Source organism: Macaca fascicularis, chromosome 2 (genome assembly GCF_037993035.2).
Source record: "Macaca fascicularis isolate 582-1 chromosome 2, T2T-MFA8v1.1".
NCBI lineage: Eukaryota > Metazoa > Chordata > Mammalia > Primates > Cercopithecidae > Macaca > Macaca fascicularis.
The window spans coordinates 150643513-150660806 of NC_088376.1; the positions used below are offsets into that span (position 1 = coordinate 150643513).

General features: G+C 38.3%; 1 protein-coding gene across 14 annotated transcripts in view; it reads left to right on the forward strand.

Moving 5' to 3' along the window:
* PPARG (peroxisome proliferator activated receptor gamma) overlaps positions 1-17294 on the forward strand; it is a 148950-nt gene that overhangs the window by 78184 nt on the left and 53472 nt on the right. For 9 of the 14 annotated variants that reach the window (XM_015445349.3, XM_074033000.1, XM_045385738.3 and 6 more), the window contains 2 exons: positions 15018-15245; positions 16614-16783. In XM_015445349.3, the coding sequence (XP_015300835.1) occupies positions 15026-15245; positions 16614-16783 (390 nt within the window). In that variant the 5' untranslated portion in view covers positions 15018-15025. Of the gene's footprint in view, positions 1-12473; positions 12558-15017; positions 15246-16613; positions 16784-17294 lie in introns of all 14 variants that reach the window. The other 5 variants (XM_065539001.1, XM_074032998.1, XM_065539003.2 and 2 more) reach the window with 1 other exon arrangement.

Here is a 17294-nt window from a genome sequence, read left to right on the forward strand (position 1 = left end):
AGGATGAAACTGATCCACCTCAGATCATCAGGTATTAGATTCTCATACGGTGTGCAACCTAGATCCCTTGCATGCACAGTTCACAGTAGGGTTTGTGGTCCTGTGAGAATCTAATGCCACCACTGATCTGACAGGAGGTGGAGCTCAGGCTGTAATGCTTGCTCATCAGCAGCTCACCTGCTGTGCAGCCTGATTCCTCCCAGGCCATGGACTGGTACTAGTCCAGACCTGGAGGTTGGGAACCCCTGCTTTATCAGATATGCTTTATACAGATACATTTTCCCCATCTGTGGCTTGTTTTCTCATTCTCTTGACACTGTTTTGCACAGAGCAGACTTTTTTTTATTTTAATGAAGTCCAGATAATCAATTATTTCATGGTTCATGTCTTTGGTGGTGTATCTAAAAAGTCATATCTGTGCTCAAAGTTATCTAGGTTTTCTCCTATATTGTCTTCAAGGAGTTTCATAGTTTTGTACTTTACATTTAGATCTATGTTCCATTTTGAGTTAATTTTTATGAAGAGAGTAAGCTCTGTGTCTAAATTCTTTTTTTTTTTTTTTTTTGCATGTGGATATCCGGTTGCTCCAGCCCCAGTTGTTGAAAAGACTATCTTTGCTCCAGTATGTTACCCTTGTTCCTTCATCAAAGATCAGCTGACTACCTTTATATGTTCCTATTTCTGGGCTCTGTGTTCTGCTCCTTTGATCTCTTTGTCCATTCTTTTGCCAGTACCACACTATCTTAACACTTTAACTTTCTAGTAGGGCTTGAAGTCAGGTAGTATCAGTCCTTCAACTTTATTGTTCTCCTTTAATATTGAGTTGGCTATTATGGGTCTTTTGCCTCTCCATATAAACTGCAGAACCAGTTTGCCAATATCCACAAAACAACTTGCTGGGATTTTTATTGTGATTGCAGTGAATCTATAGATCAAGTTGGAATGAATGACATCTTGACAATACTGAGTCTTCCTATCCTTGAGCATGCAGTGTCTCTCCATTTTTTTCATTCTTTGATATCTTTCATCAGAGTTTTGTAGTAGTTTTCCTGTATAGGTTTCATATATATTTTATTAAATTTTTACCTAAGTATTTTACTTTTGGGGGTGCTAATGTAAAACAAAGCAGACATTATGAGGAAAATGTAATGTCCATTTGGGGGTAATGTGTTTTTAATATTAAATTTGACTTGTTCATTGCTGGTATATAGAAAAGCATTATGACTTTTGTATATTGACCTTGTATCCTGCAACCTTGCTATAATCACTTACTAGGTCCAGGAGACTTTTTTCTGTTCTTTTGGATTTTTTTATATAGAGGTCATGTCATTTGCAAACAAAGACAGTTTTATTTTTACCTTCCCAATCTGTATCCCTTTTATTTCCTTTTTTTGTCTTGTTGCATTAGCTAAGACTTCTGGTATGATGTTGAAAAGCAGTAGTGAGAGAAGATATCCTTGCTTTATTCCTAAACTTAGTGGAAAAGCTTGAGTTTCTCACCATTACGTATGATGTTAACTATAGGTTTTGTTTGTAGATGTTCTTTATCAAGTTTAGAAAGTTCTCTTTTTTCGTCAAATTCTTTTTCTGCATTTATTGATATGATCATGTGATTTTTCTTCTTTAGCCTATGGGTGTGATAGATTACATTAATTTGTTTTCTAATGTTGAACCAACCCCGCATACCTCAGCTAAATCTCACTTGGTCATGGTATATAATTCTTTTCATGCATTATTAAATTCAATTTGCTGATACTTTGTTAAAGATTTCTGCATCTCTGTCCATGAGAGATTGGTCTATAGGGTTTATTTTCCTTGTAATGTCTGTTTTGTTTTAGTATTAGGGTAATTCTAGTCTCATTGAATGAGTTAGGAAGTATTCCCTCTGCTTTTATATTCTGAAAGAGATTTCAGAGAATTGGTATAATTTCTTCCTTAAATGTTTGGTAGAAATCACTTCCTTAAATGTTTGGTAGAAATCACTTCCTTAAATGTTTGGTGAACTCAGTCTGGTGCCTTCTGTTTCAGAAGGTTATTAGTTATTGATTCAATTTCATTAATAAATGTAGGCCTATTCCATTTGTCTAGTTCATCTTGTATGAGTTTTGGAAAATTAGGTCCTTCAAGGAATGAGTTCATTTCACCTAGATTATCAATTTGTGAGCATAGAGCCTATTATCCTTTAATGTCAGTGAGATCTGTAATGATACCCCTCTTTCATTTCTGAATAACTTTCGTTCATTCTTCATGTGCTACTTGTGTGTGCTAGACAAAGTAGAATTTCAACTAAACCAAAGCAACTGTTCAGCAGATTTAGCCTTAGTCCTAATTAGATTATTAGTAACATCTCCGTTTAGAAATGTGTGAAGGTACTTTTAGCAGAGGAACCAAGCTTGAGCTAGTTTAACCATAGTGAATTTTTGCTGAGGAAGCAGAAGAAATGGTTATATTGGTGAGGGCATAATCCTGTAATCTTTTCTGTGTCCTGATACCTCAGGACCAGCGTAAGCAAACTCCCTAGACAAGATGTGGTTCATGCAAGAGAAAATGTGCTTTTTAAAATGAACATGGGCCCAGCATAGTGACTCATGCCTGTAATCCCAACATTTTGGGAAGTTGAGGCGGGAGGATTGCTTGAGTCCAAGAGTTTGAGACCAGCCTTGGCAACATAATGAGACCTTGCCTCTACAAAAAAAAAAAAAAAAATCAAAAAATTAGATGAACGTGGTGGTGAATGCCTGTGGTCCCAGCTACTTGGAAGGCTGAAGTGGGAGGAACTCTTGAGCACAGCGGGGTCGAGGCTTCAGTGAGCCATAATTGTGCCACTGCACTCCAACCTAGGTGACAGAGTGAGACCCTGCCTTAAAAAATAATTATTATTTAAATAAAATATAATAATAAAAAACATGGTCTTTCTAATACTCTTTGTTGATCTGAATTTGAAAATTTTCTGTGAGACCTTCTGGCTTATTATAAAGAAATTTGTAGCTAAAGATACATATTGCAATGTTTCGATCTCAAAGCTATCAATGGGAAATCAAACCACAGAAACATCGAATTTGGTTTTGAATATAGTCTAAGTAGACAATAAAATGAAAATACATTTGTTTGTATTGAAGAAGCAAATGACACACCAAAGAATTAATTTCTAATAGTTTTCTTTTTTTCTTTTTCTTTTTTTTTTTTTTTGAGACGGTGTCTTGTTCTTTGCCCAGGCTGGAGTGCGCTGGCATGAACTCGGCTCACTGCAACCTCCATCTCCTGGGTTCAGGTGATTCTTCTGCCTCAGTCTCCCAAGTAGACAGGACTACAGGCCTGCGCCACCGCGCCTGGCTAATGTTTGTATTTTTAGTAGAGACGGGATTTCACCATGTAGGCTAGGCTGGTCTCGAACTCCTGACCTCAGGTTGATCCTCCCACCTTGGCCTCCCAAAGTGCTGGAATAACAAGCGTGAGCCAGCGCGCCCAGCCTCTAATCATTTTCTTAATTCATGGTGCCCAAAATAAAGGTTCTATATTCAGAGAAACCATGACAGAATTTAAACTCTAGCCCCAATACCTATTTGACATTGGGCAAATCACTTAACCTTTTTATGTCTAATATTTTTAATCTGTTAGGTGGTAATAATATTTGTGTATAACAACATAGGACTGTTTACAACAAGCACTTAATAATTGTTACCTATTGTTACTAAATTGTATTTCTGCTGATGGGTTCCAGAGTATTTTCCTCCTTCACTAAACAAAACTCAGGATACTATGTGAAGGAAAAAAAGTGAGTTTGTAGAATTTATTTTTTAAATGCTTGAGTCAAAAGGAGAGCCATTTGTTGTTCAAGTATCAAAACTATTTTCTGATTTTCTTTCGTTTTACTTGAAACTACATTAAAATTATCTCCAGTTTTCCAGATGATTGCATGATAATCCCTTTTAAGAGGATGGTAACTCATGCAAGGAATAGACTTACTCCCTCTGTTAGGAGAAATCATGGAAAGATATTACAATTAAAAGATACTGAATTTTAGCTTAATTTTTACCTTTATCTAAATAACACTTGTACATAGCTACAGCTTTCAGTGAAGAAGAGATCCTCACAGTCCCACAGCTAAATCCCACTCCTCATAGGCAATGATTTTAACTCTTTCACATATTTCTTCTGGCATTTACCTTCCTACCTCTAGAATAACGTACCTACACTATTGGCCAGGCATAGTGGCTCATGCCTGTAATCCCAACACTTTAGTAGGTCAAAGCGGGCAGATCACTTGAGCCCAGGAGTTTGAGATCAGCCTGGGCAACATGGTGAAACCTCGTCTGTACAGAAAATACAAATATTAGCCAGCGGTGGTGGTGCACGCCTGTGGTCCCAGCTACTCAGGAGGCTGAAGTTGGAGGATTGCTTGAGCCCAGGAGTTTGAGGCTACAGTGAGCTGTGATCACATTATAGCACGACAGCCTGGGCAACAGAGAGAGACCTTGTCTCAAAAATGATAATAATCATCATAGCATACTTATACTATTATTTTTAAAATTGTATTCTTATCCATTGACTTCTTACTGTGGAAGATAATAATTTAGTCCTTTTACTACCATACTTCCTTTTCCAAAACACATACTTCTCCCTCCCCTCCGTCTTCATAGTGTAATTACTTGTAATTTGAGGTTAAATCAGTTGTCTGTGCTTACATTGTAATAACTGAAAGTGCTACTTAAGGTTGAGCTAAGCAGTGTGCTATGATTCTGTTTCCTGTCCTGCTTAGCTATTTACTTTTTTGGAGTTAATTTTTTTTCACTTAGTCATTGCTCATTTTGTTGTCATTTCTTGCTATGTGCTCGTCACTAATTCATCCTCAAGCTCTCTGACAAAGTAATAAAAACTCCTCTCGAAGTGTCAAACGTATCAGGCATTCTGGTTTCTCAGGTGATCCCACCTGGCCTTCTTCCTCCTGTGTTTTCTCTAGGCTGCTCTGCATCTGTCGCCTGGGACCACCTTTCACCCCTCTCCTGTGTTTCAGATCCTTTGTTTCCTGGTCCCATCTTTTCTCTTCCTTGGTTCTGGTGGGGAACTCTGGGAAAGAGTACATGGGAGGTAACTTTTCTGGACACCTTGTCTTTCTGAAAATGTCTTTACTCCCATACTTGATGGACGATTTGGCTGAGTCTAAAATTCTAAGTTGGAAATTCTTTTTTCTCTGAATTTTAGCAACATCGTTCTATTGATTTTCTAGCTTCTAGTGTTACTGTTGAGAAGTTCAATGTCATTCTGATTCCTGATCCTTTCTATGGTACTTTTTTTTTTTCCTGTCAGGAAGTACTTATGATCATCTCTACAGAAGGGGCATTAATCTTCACAGTGTTCCTTTTTGTGTGGTTTAAGAAATCCTTTCTCTCTTGGTTTTGTTACTGTTTTAACCAACATAAATCCTTGGTCTTAGTCATTCTAAAGTTAAAGAAAAACTGAGGAACAACTTAGGAATACATTTCAAGTACGTGTGATAAAAGGCAAATGTGCAGAGGATGATCACTGTATGTTTAAAAAATGGGATAAAAGAGATAGTTGCAAACTTTAACATAGGTTAGATCATCATTTCTCAAACTATATTCCATCACATATTAAACTCCTCAAATATTGCACACTGTGCTTTTTTCTCTGTTTTGTGTATTCTCGTGAACATTAGCCTGTTAGTTTAAGAAGTCTCACAGTAAACCTATTTAACCTTGCTTAACCTAGCATTGCCTAAATTTACTTGATCACCAGATTTTTTTTGTTTGTTTTTAGTTATTTTTAAAGGAACATTATTAACATATGTATAACACAGTTGGGGAAATGCCAGATAAGACATAGACTTTCCTGGCTGCTAAAGAGCAATTAAGCATTGGAATGAGTAACCAAGAGGAGCTGCGGACTCTCCTTTTCCAGAGGCCTTTAAAACAGGACATCTGTTTTAGGCGTAGTCCTGTTTAAACAATAGGGCTTTGCTGGCGGTTCTTCCTCTTCCTGTGCCCTAGTGGTAGTGTTGGAGGCTTTTAGCCCACCTTTTATATGACTGTAGTACTCTGGTAACTAGTGTGTACACAAGTTACTGTTATACTATTAATATTAATTCTATTTATTGAGAACGTATTAAGTATCCAGCCCTATGGTAAGTGCTCTACATACATTATCTAATTTAATCCTCACAACAACTCTAGGAGGGAGATAATATTAATATCCTACAGATGGAGATTAGATATGAAAAGATCACTGAACTGCCAGCAATAGGGTTGGATTGGAACCTTGGGCATCTGACATGGGGCTGTGCCCATCCTTCTTCACCGTTAGTATTCAGAACAGCAAATGGCGCAAAGCAAACGAACACATAAAATTTGTATATCTGAACTTACTATGTAAAAATGAACCAAGATAATGCTTATTTTTATTAGACTATTCCCTAAACCTTTTGATTAATTCAGAGTCCATGACTTTTGTTAGAAACAAATTCTGTTACAGATTTAGTTCTTCTGCATTTTATTCTGTGATAATTTACCATCCAGGAAATGGTTCCTTACATGAGACTTTTTCCCTCATAAATTTGATTTCATTCATATGCATTCACTAAAGACCCCCCAAAGATAAATCTGGATCTCTGAAAAGTGGCAAAGGCTAAAAGTCCCATTTTCAGCATATTTACATGTAACAACTTGATAACGTGGCGCTGAGAATGCCAGGCTTAGAGGAGCCAAGCTGGGCTCCTGTCCAGTCAGCCTCTAGCTCACCAGGAAACCCTGAGCAGGTCACTTTGCCTCATTTTCTTTATCTATCAAATGAGAACTCAGATGATCTCAAAACAGCCTTTTCTGCTCTAGTGTTTCAGGATGATTCTTGTCTCTGGATGTCAGCTGTCATGATGGGAGAGGAATTAGTAAATTCCCAGGTCAGTTTACACTGCAGAGTGATCTTGGTCTGCATGAATCAGTAAGGATGGACTGGATAAACAAGTTGGAACCACAGTTATGAGTACCATGACATTAACCTGAAACAAATGAGAAGGGATTGAAAAATCAGCAGTTAAGTGTCTTTTAAGGCCATTTCCAACAAAACTACAAAGGACCTATGAAAGGCTTTTCAGGTACATACTCTTGTTGCCTAGCTGAACACATTTCTCTAATAAAGCTTTCATTTGAGAGTTACTCTTCGTAGTACATCCGCTGTCTCCCTGCCTGCCTGGCACGTCATAGGTATTCAGTGAAGATTTGTTGGAACTGTTAAATAATTGTTTAATATAGAACTGGAAGATCAGGAAGAGATAATGTTTTTCTAACCAGTATTCAGTGTAAAGTCACAAGTGTGGGCTATGGAGCTTCAGACCATCTGGATTCAATGTCAGTTCTACTGCTTAGTAACTGTGTACTTTCAGACAAGTTACTTACTTCCAGGTCCATGCCTCAGTTTTCCCATCTTTAAGGTAAATTATAAGTGCACCTACTTCCTCGGGCTGGTTGTGAGGATTAAATGACACAATCCAGGCACAGTATTTGGTGTAGTACTTTGCACAGATTTAGTGTCCTGTTAGTATTAGCTAATGTAAATATGAAGAAGATACAACATTTTACCAGCTATTCTAATCATAGTTTTTCTTTTCTCTTCATAAGGGACAACATAAAACCCCAAAGGTAAAGCATATATTTCTGGTGTTCAATTTTATAATTTAGCATCTTTTGCAACCCACTTCCATGCTCTCAAATAATAATGCCTATCAGATTAAAGAAGTTACTTTATTTTTGCTTGAAATTGGTTGTATTTTTGTTGAACTACTTCATCCTTTGAGTATTGTGAAAAGTCTGCGCATTGACTATAACAGCATTTAAAGCCAAGTCTGAAGGTCTAAGATAACAGCACACATCCATGTCCTTGCTCACAAGTTCTGCCTAAAGACTTTTGCCTGCTTGAAGCACTCTAAAGGTTGTGAAATTAATGGATATACCCCTGATGCAACACAATTCAGTGTCACCAGCTGGGGAGTTAAGACCCGTTCTTGTTACTGAGAAGGGTTGTTGTTCATGCAAATATTTTGTTCATTTGTTCTTTCATGGGTAATTGCACGGAGTAACAAAAAACACCTCCTCAACTTACAGCTTGGCAGAAACAGTAGCTTATGTTTTCTAGAGACAAAATTAGAAGCAGGCTTTCTGGACCCATCTCTAAGTCAAAATAAAATAAAATGTCTAGGGAACCACTGTGCCTCCCAGTAACTATGATCTATGGAATAATGTTGTTTAGGTCAAGGTGTCCCAGAGTAAAAGGGAAGGGAGAAGGGCAGGGGGGAAGGGGAGAAGTGTGTTTGGGCAATGTTTTCATAGAGATGAAAAGGCAAGCTATTTTTCTTTCTTAGTTTGTCCTTTCAACTTAGAAAAATAAGAAAACCATCTAGGACCCCAACCTTCCTCTTGTAATCAGCAAAAGAGAAAAAACTGAATGTACGTCGTTGAGGGGGAACAGTTATGGCTTAAGTTGTATTTTATTGATAATGTTGAAGATTAACTTTTTTTGGAGGGAACTTAAGTCTTAACAAAACTAAACTGTTGAGAAAGTATTGTTATTTTTCCATCTTTAGTAGCAAAATGAAAATTTACTCTTCTGCATAAAATATGATCATCAATTGGCAAGAATTTGGTAAAAAAAATAAAAAAATAAAAAAATAAAAAAAACCTGTGCGTAGAATATGCACATGGGAAAATAGAATAATTTGATGCTGTCCTTTTGCTCCAGACTGGAAATCTAATGGTGGAGATAGTTATCCAAATAATTATATCCGAGTTAAAAGCAGAGGTACAAAGTGCTGTGGGAACACAGAGAATGGAGTGTTTTTAAGTTGGAGGGTTCATAGATGGTTTCACGGAGAAAGTAACATTTGGACTGGGTTTTGAAAGACAAGCAGGCTTGTGGCATGAAGAGGTGAGGAGTAGGAAGAAGACACAGCAGCCTCGGTGACCTGCATGACTAAAAGAGGCAGGGCATGTTGAACCTGGGCAGGTAGTATGATATGCCCAGCTGCCAGAGATGCCAAGAATGGGAGTGAGGTCTGGGATAACCAGAGGAAATAAAACTGAAAAAGTAAGTTAGGGCTGAGGCATAGAGGGCCTTGAATGCCGAGCTAAAAGGCCAGTGTTTCTCCTGCTTTTCCACCAGTATGCCCTTACTAGTAGAGGAGAGCAAAAACATACCATTCTTGGGTGGAGGAAGGGAGGAATGAATAGGTGGAGTATGGGGTATGTTTGGGGCAGTGAAAGTCTTCTGTGTGATCCTCTAATGAATGCATGATATTATGTCTTTGTCAAAACCCATAGTACTTGGCCGGGCATGGTGGCTCACACCTGTAATCCCAGCACTTTGGGAGGCAGAGGCGGGTAGATCGCTTGAGGTCAGGAGTTTAAGATCAGCGTGGCCAACATAGTGAAACCCCTTCTCTACTAAAAATACAAAAATTAGCTGGGCATGGTGGCACATGCCTGTAATCCCACCTACTCAGGAGGCTGAGGCAGGAGAACCATGTGAACCTGGGAGGTAGAGGTTGCAGTGAGCCAAAATCACGCCACTGCATTCCAGCCTGGGTGACAGAGCAAGACTCCACCAAAAAATAAATAAATAAATAAATAAAAAGTAGAACTATACAACACAAAGAGCAAACCCTAATGTAAACCATGGACTTTAGTAATAATGTGTCAATATTGGTTCATCAGTTGTAGCAGGTATACCACACTGTGCAAGGTGTTAGCAATAGGGGAAAACCATGTTTTGTAGAGAGGGGACAGGAGGTTGGGGAAGGGCTTTCATGAGACCTCTGTACTTTCTGCTCAATTTTTATGTAAACCTAAAACTGCTCTAACAAAAATAAAGGCTACTATGAAAAACAAAACAAAACAAAAAAACAGAAAACAGCATCCTTTTAGCCATGAGATGTACTACAAGTACAAAGTTTTCTAGGAATTTCATATAATATCTTTAAAAAATTACATGAACTTTTCCTTCTTTCCTTAACACAGAGAAGGCTATTTTGACATTTAAAATTTTCCCAGAATTTCCACAGTATAATACATAACCCCTAGGGATATGATTTTTGTAATAAGAAGCATGGCTTTGGCTGAGCACAGTGGCTTACGCCTATATTCCCAGAAGTTTGGGAGGCTGAGCCAGGAGGACCACTTGAACGCAGGAGTTTGAGACCAGCCTGGGCAACACAGTGAGATGCTGTCTCTTTAAAAGGGAGGAAGGGAAGGAGGGAGGGAGGGAGGGAGGGAGGGAGAAAGAGAGAAAAGAAGGAAGCATGGCTGTGATTGAAAGGGAGTCACTGAAGTTTTATGTTAAAAATGAAAGCAAAATTAAACCAGTAAAATCATGAGCAACCAATTTCTCTCCCACCCCAGATATTTTTGCATCCTTATTTTCTTTTCCCAGTATTCATACAGAAGCATATCCACTACCTTTAACTCACTTTGTCAGCCTTTATTCTGTATACAGAAAACTTTGCAATAGCATAGTGAGAAATAGGTGACAAACCCACCTTTGTGGATATTACAATGTAGACAAAGGAAATATACTTTAATATGAAAATAAGTTATACTAAGAAAAGTAGGTACAGAAATGAAAATTAAGCCTGCCAAGGAGACAGCAAAGTAAATGGAATGACCTGCGTTAAACAGGTTTGGATGAATTTTGAAATAAAGGACACTGTTGGATGGGTGCCCTGTCCTTAGGAGCACAGACTTTTCTCTGGGTGTCATTGAGTCCTAGAATGACCTTTAGCTATCACCAGTACACATTTCCCTTTTTGGTGTGCAGTGTTGACACTGAAACACAGATAACTTAAGGTTGTTTGGGTACTTATTTATGTAGATAGACATGTGAACCCATACAGTACCTAATTAGTCCTCTTGAAACCACAGACACATTCACAGGACTAGTCTTGTTTATATTTTCAAGGCTTTTTTTTTTTTTTTTTTTTTGAGACGGAATTTCACTCTTGTTGCCTAGGCTGGGGTGCAATGGCACGATCTTGGCTCACCGCAGCCTCTGCCTCCTGAGTTCAAGCAATTCTCCTGCCTCAGCCTCCTGAGTAGCTGGGATTACAGGCATGCACTACCACGCCCAGCTAGTTTTGTATTTTTAGCAGAGATGGGGTTTCTCCATGTTGATCAGGCTGGTCTCAAACTCCTGACCTCAGGTGATCCACCCTCTTTGGCCTCCCAAAGTGCTGGAATTACAGGCGGGAGCCCGGCCTCAAGGCATTTTTTCTTATGAAGATCACAGCTGAAATCTTCAATCTTCAGCTAATGCAAAAGTTTGCCTTTGGAGTGAATTTCTTGTCAATCTGCTTGTTAAGAAAAAGCAAGTGGTATTAAAGTGAGGACATTAAAATAAAATTGCTCCAAAAAAATGATAAATAGATAAAAGAAAAAGGAAAAGCAAGAGGCCCATGTACACATACACAGAGGAGAGTGGCCCCTATTCCATAAACCTGTTTCATCAATGAGAGAATCAAGAGGATACTACATATACAGAAGAGGGTTTCAGGGTTAGTCTTGAATTTGAATCTTCTACTTCCTAGCTAGAGGACTTTGGGCAATTCACTTTACTTCTTTGGTCCTAGCTTGGTTATCTATAAAGTGGGAATCATATTTCAGATTATGCGGAAGAAAATGTAGGATGTACCAGGCACATGGGAAGTGCTTGATCAATACCAGTTTGCTTCCCTCCTTCCCTGCCCCTTCTGCTAAAACTTCACAGCTATCTCATTAAGTCATCAACGTATTTAGTATTTAATAAATAAATATTTAACGAGCACCTACTATGAAACAAGCCCTTTGTTAGCCAATGGGGATATGACTGCAAACAAGAAAGATACACCTGTGATTTGAGGAGTCCTGGAGTTTATGAGCAGCTCCTTTCTGTCTCCAGTGTGAGCAGTCCTAAATTTACACAGCTCTCTACTGGTGTTTTTGACCACAGGGTTAACATTTAAAATACTTATCACTGCTTTTTGGTACCACTTTGAATAATGAACTGGTTTCAGGTAAACAGAGTCCAGGTACCTATTGCAGAAAGTTTTCCAGTCTACACACTCGGTGGCTCACAAGTTCACATGAAGTGAACCAAAAGAGTTTTGTTGCACTTACTGTGACAATAAATCATGTTTAGAAAAATGCATGTGGCATATATGATATTGGGCAGATGATTCATGAAACTTGCTATTCCATGGCCTTAGAATCTGTATAAGTATTTTTCCTTTGTTTTTTTTGTTTTTTTTTTTTTTTGAGACGGAGTCTCGCTCTGTCACCCAGGCTGGAGTACAGTGGCGCAATCTCCGCTCACTGCAAGCTCCGTCTCCCAGGTTCATGGTTCACGCCATTCTCCTGCCTCAGCCTCTCCGAGTAGCTGGGACTACAAGCGCCCACCACCACACCTGGCTAATTTTTTTTTTTTTTTTTTTTTTTTAGTAGAGACTGGGTTTCACCATGGTGTCGATCTCCTGACCTCGTGATCCACCCACCTCGGCCTCCCAAAGTGCTGGGATTACAAGCGTGAGCCACCACGCCCGGCCTTTCCTTTGTCTTTGATGTGTTTTCTTGTTTCTGTCTCTGTTTTGTTTTGTTTTTGTTTTGGGGGTGGTTTAAAATCCATGCTGGGCTAGAGTCTGATTTTGACACTCCCAGGTGTGATCAAATGTTTCCACAAATCTCTCTAACCTTTCTATTCTCAATGTGGGGAAAACTTTCTCCTCTTTAAGAAAAGGTGTATCCACAGAAAAGATAATTATTTGAGTAATATTTTATAGTACAGAAATAATAATTGAGTAATTTTCCCCTTAAAATTTTTTTATTTTTGTATTATTAAGAACAAAATTATTTTAGGATGCAAGTAAAGAAGAAGTTCATTTACCTATATTTAATTTGCCAACTTTTCTATTACACAAAAGCATATGAATACAAGTAGAATAGGAAAAATTTCATCCTAAAGAGAAAAATATTTTGGGCTTCTACTTTCAAGAGAGTAAAATTGTCCTGGAACCCTGTGCACACTTTAAAAACAATCATTAATAGATTGCATCAAACTAGAAACTTCTTCACAGCAAAGGAAATAATCAATAAAGTGAAAAGTCAGCCTACAGAATAGGGAAATCTGTACATCTGATATGGAGTTATGGATTGCAAATCGTACATCTGATATGGAGTTAATATTCCAAAATATATAAGAAACTCAACAAACTCAATAGCAAGAAAACAAATAACCCAGTTAAAAAAATGATGAAGGACCTGAATATCCATTTCTAGAAAGAAGACATACAAGTGGCCAACAGATATATGAAAAGGTACTCACCATCACTAATCATCAGGGAAATGCAAATCAAAAACAGTGAGATATCATCTCACACCCATTAGAATGGGTGTTATCAAAAACACAGACGGTAAGAAGTGTTGGCAAGGATGTGGATAAGAGGGAACCCTTGCACACTGTTCACAGGAACATAAATTGGTATAGTCATTATGGAAAACAGAATGGACTGCCTCAAAAAATTAAAAATAGAACTAGCATATGATCCAGCAATCCTACTTCTGGGTATATATCCAAGTGAAATGGAATCAGGATGTTGAAGAGCTGTCTGCTCTCCCATGTTCACTACAGCATTATTTGCAATAGCCAAGATGTGAAATCAGCCTAAGTGTCAATGGATGAATGGATTTTTGAAAACACAGTATATATATGCATATATAATATATATACACACACATACGTATATACACATAAAGATATATATGTACACACACAGTAGAATATTATTCAACCTTAAAAAAAGAAGGAAATCCTGTCATTTGCAACAACAGAGATGAACCTAGAGGACATTATGCTAAGATAATTAAACTGGGTAGTGTTTGACACAGAAAGACAAATACCACATGATCTCACTTAACACGTGGAATCTAAAAAAGTCGAACTCATGAAAGCAGAGAGTAAAATGGTGTTTGCCAGGGGCTGGAGGGCGAGAGCAATGGGGAGATGTCAGCCAGAGTTTCAGTTATGCAGGATAAGTGCTGGAGACCTAAGTATAGGTCACCTTCAGCGTGGTGACTGTAGTTGGTGATGCTGTATGGTATATTTGAAATTTGCTAAGACAGTAGATCTTAAGTGTTCTCACTGTACATATTCATACTCAAAAAGGTAACTGTCTGAAGTGATCTTGAGTATGATAAATCATTTCATAGTAAATACATGTATTAAAACATCACATTGAATACCTTAAGTTTTTGTGGGTGTGTGTTGTTTTTTGTTTTTTGTTTTGGTTTGGTTTGGTTGGGTTTGGGGTTTTCTTGAGATGGAGTCTTGCTCTGCCTCCTAGGCTGGAGTGCAGTGGTGTGATCTCACCTCACTGCCACCTCTGCCTCCCAGGTTCAAGTGATTCTCCTGTCTCAGTCTCCCGAGTAGCTGGGATTACAGGCATGCTACCACACCCGGCCAATTTTTGTATTTTTAGTAGAGATGAGGTTTCGCCATGTTGGCCAGGCTGGTCTGGAACTCCTGACCTCAGGTGATCCTCCTGCCTTGACCTCCCAAAGTGCTGGGATTACAGGTGTGAGCCACTGTGCCTGGCCTGTATACCTTAAGTTTAAAAATTTTTGTCTATTATACTTCAGTAAAACTGAACAAAATTTTAAATAACAGCAGTCATTAACAGACTCAATTGATGACCTTCTGTAGAAGATAATGAGAGCAGGACTGTTGGCAAGGCGTTTATATGGATACACTGTATGTGTCTGCACTGTTTCAGGATTCTCTTATTATGATACCTGGGTAAAGGGTGACTTCCTTTCTATCATAAAACAGCCTGGACAGCACTAAGAAGGTGGTTATGTTCTTTTCTCTTGTTGTGAGAGCCTAGATGAGATTACTTTGCCAAAGACTCTTTCATTTCTCTTTCTGAAACTCTGTGAGATTGTTGTGTTCTCTGGGACTTAACTTCACAGCTAGTCTACTTTTCCTTTCAGAAATTACCATGGTTGACACAGAGATGCCATTCTGGCCCACCAACTTTGGGATCAGCTCCGTGGATCTCTCCGTAATGGACGACCACTCCCACTCCTTTGACATCAAGCCCTTCACTACTGTTGACTTCTCCAGCATTTCTGCTCCACATTATGAAGACATTCCATTCACAAGAACAGATCCGATGGTTGCGGATTATAAGTATGACCTGAAACTTCAAGAGTACCAAAGTATGATGTTTATTTTCACTTTTCAGACTACTAAGACTGGAATTGGACTTATCTCTCAGTAACCCTGTAGTAAATAGTGCTCCAGACACTAGAATTCTAATAGAGAAGGCATTCACCATTCATTTATTCACCCATTTATCCATGAAATACTAGGTATCTACGAAATGCAAGAAAGGAAGCTGGCCCCAGGTCAATCTTGCCTTCTCCCACTCCTTCCTTCCTCTCTTCTTTCCTTTCTTGCTTACTTCTTTCTTAGGGACATTTTCTACCTTGATTACACTGCCAGTTGTATCTCAGGCTGAGTCCATCATCCAAACTTTGAATTCTTTTGGCCCCTTATAAGTTAATAAGTAACAATTCCAAGTCTCACCTTATATTATATAACTTATCTTCACTATATTACTGCCACTACAGTACATTTTTTCTGTTATGTCCTTTCAGAAGTTTATACTGAAACCTACTTTTGAGCACAAATTTGTTTTAACATTGTAGCCTATTGATAAATTTTCATGCCATTAACTAAATCAACATCAAAACATCAGACTCAAGAAAAACTAGTACTGTACTTTTTGAGATAAAATGTATTTCTGTGATGCTATTTCCTTGATTTTTATCATGTGTGGGCTGACATGCTGGTTTTCCAAAGCCACCACTATGTAATTGGCAATCATTACTTGACAAGTCAGAACTTCCTGTATTTCTAGTGGTTTTTTAAGATAAATAATATGCTTAGTTATATTTATCTGTGTGGTTTTCAGTTAGAGCCTAATATGGAAATTTAGTAGCCCTGAGCCTAACTAGTAAAAGGTAGGGCTTACTTCCATAAGTTCCGCCACACTCTGTCAAAGATTATTTCACAAACCACCTCTTTTGACTGAACACTAATGCTAACCTGGGCTCTTATTTTTCATGCATCTCTAGCTAGGCATACCATGACCTTTTCACAGCGGTATTCCTTCTGTAGTTCTTTTGCAAGAGTTGTTTCAAAGTACTTATAAAATGCAATATTTAAATAAAATGTATAATTTAATATTGTGATGAATACCAAAGACAGAACATTTCCTAGCAAAATAAACTTCTTGGTGTCAAATCCTCTATGTTGTCTGTTAGAGCTGTAGTATTGCAGGGTACTGGGGGGGTCATAGAACCACAGACTTAATTCTCGTTCCCATTTTATATTTACAGGTGAGGCTTAGAGATGTTGTAACTTGCCTGTGATTACAAAGCCTTCTTTTTCTTGCCTTAACTCCAGTGTTTTTACACTAAAACAATACAAATATAGCATGAAGGTATACTTTGGTGGCTTGCCTTGTTGCCTTTTTAGGACTGTTTTCATGGGATAATTATCCTCTCACATACCATACACAGGTGCAATCAAAGTGGAGCCTGCTTCTCCACCTTATTATTCTGAGAAGACTCAGCTCTACAATAAGCCTCACGAAGAGCCTTCCAACTCCCTCATGGCAATCGAATGTCGTGTCTGCGGAGATAAAGCTTCTGGATTCCACTATGGAGTTCATGCTTGTGAAGGATGCAAGGTAATTTTTAAAAAATCTTCTTCAAAGAAATTGTTGAAACTTTATTATTTCATTTCAGCAGAACCCTTTTTTTAGGTGATACAATAATATGAATTTTTTTTCTTCATGGAAGAGTGTTTTCCTCTGTCCCCCAGACTAGAGTACAGTGGCGCTACCATAGCACACTGCAGCCTTGAGCTCCTGGGCTCAAGTGATCCTCCCACAGCCTCCCAAAGGATGATATAGTATTTGAAAGCCTCAGAAAGTGGATAAAAGTGGGGCTGCTTTGCCCCACGTTCCTTTCTCCAAATTGATTCTTTGAGACACTGATCTAGTTTAATCCTTGCATCTTGTGGATTTTTACAAAAAGGTGACTTCTCCAAGGTGTCATGGCAAGACGGTGATGATCTGGCACCAGGATGCAGATTTCCTGCATTCTCTAGTTGTTTGTTTTTTTCGCTATACCATGTAATATTGTATAGACACAAGATTTTACAGATTATTTATATATGCATATCTTTGAATCCCTAGA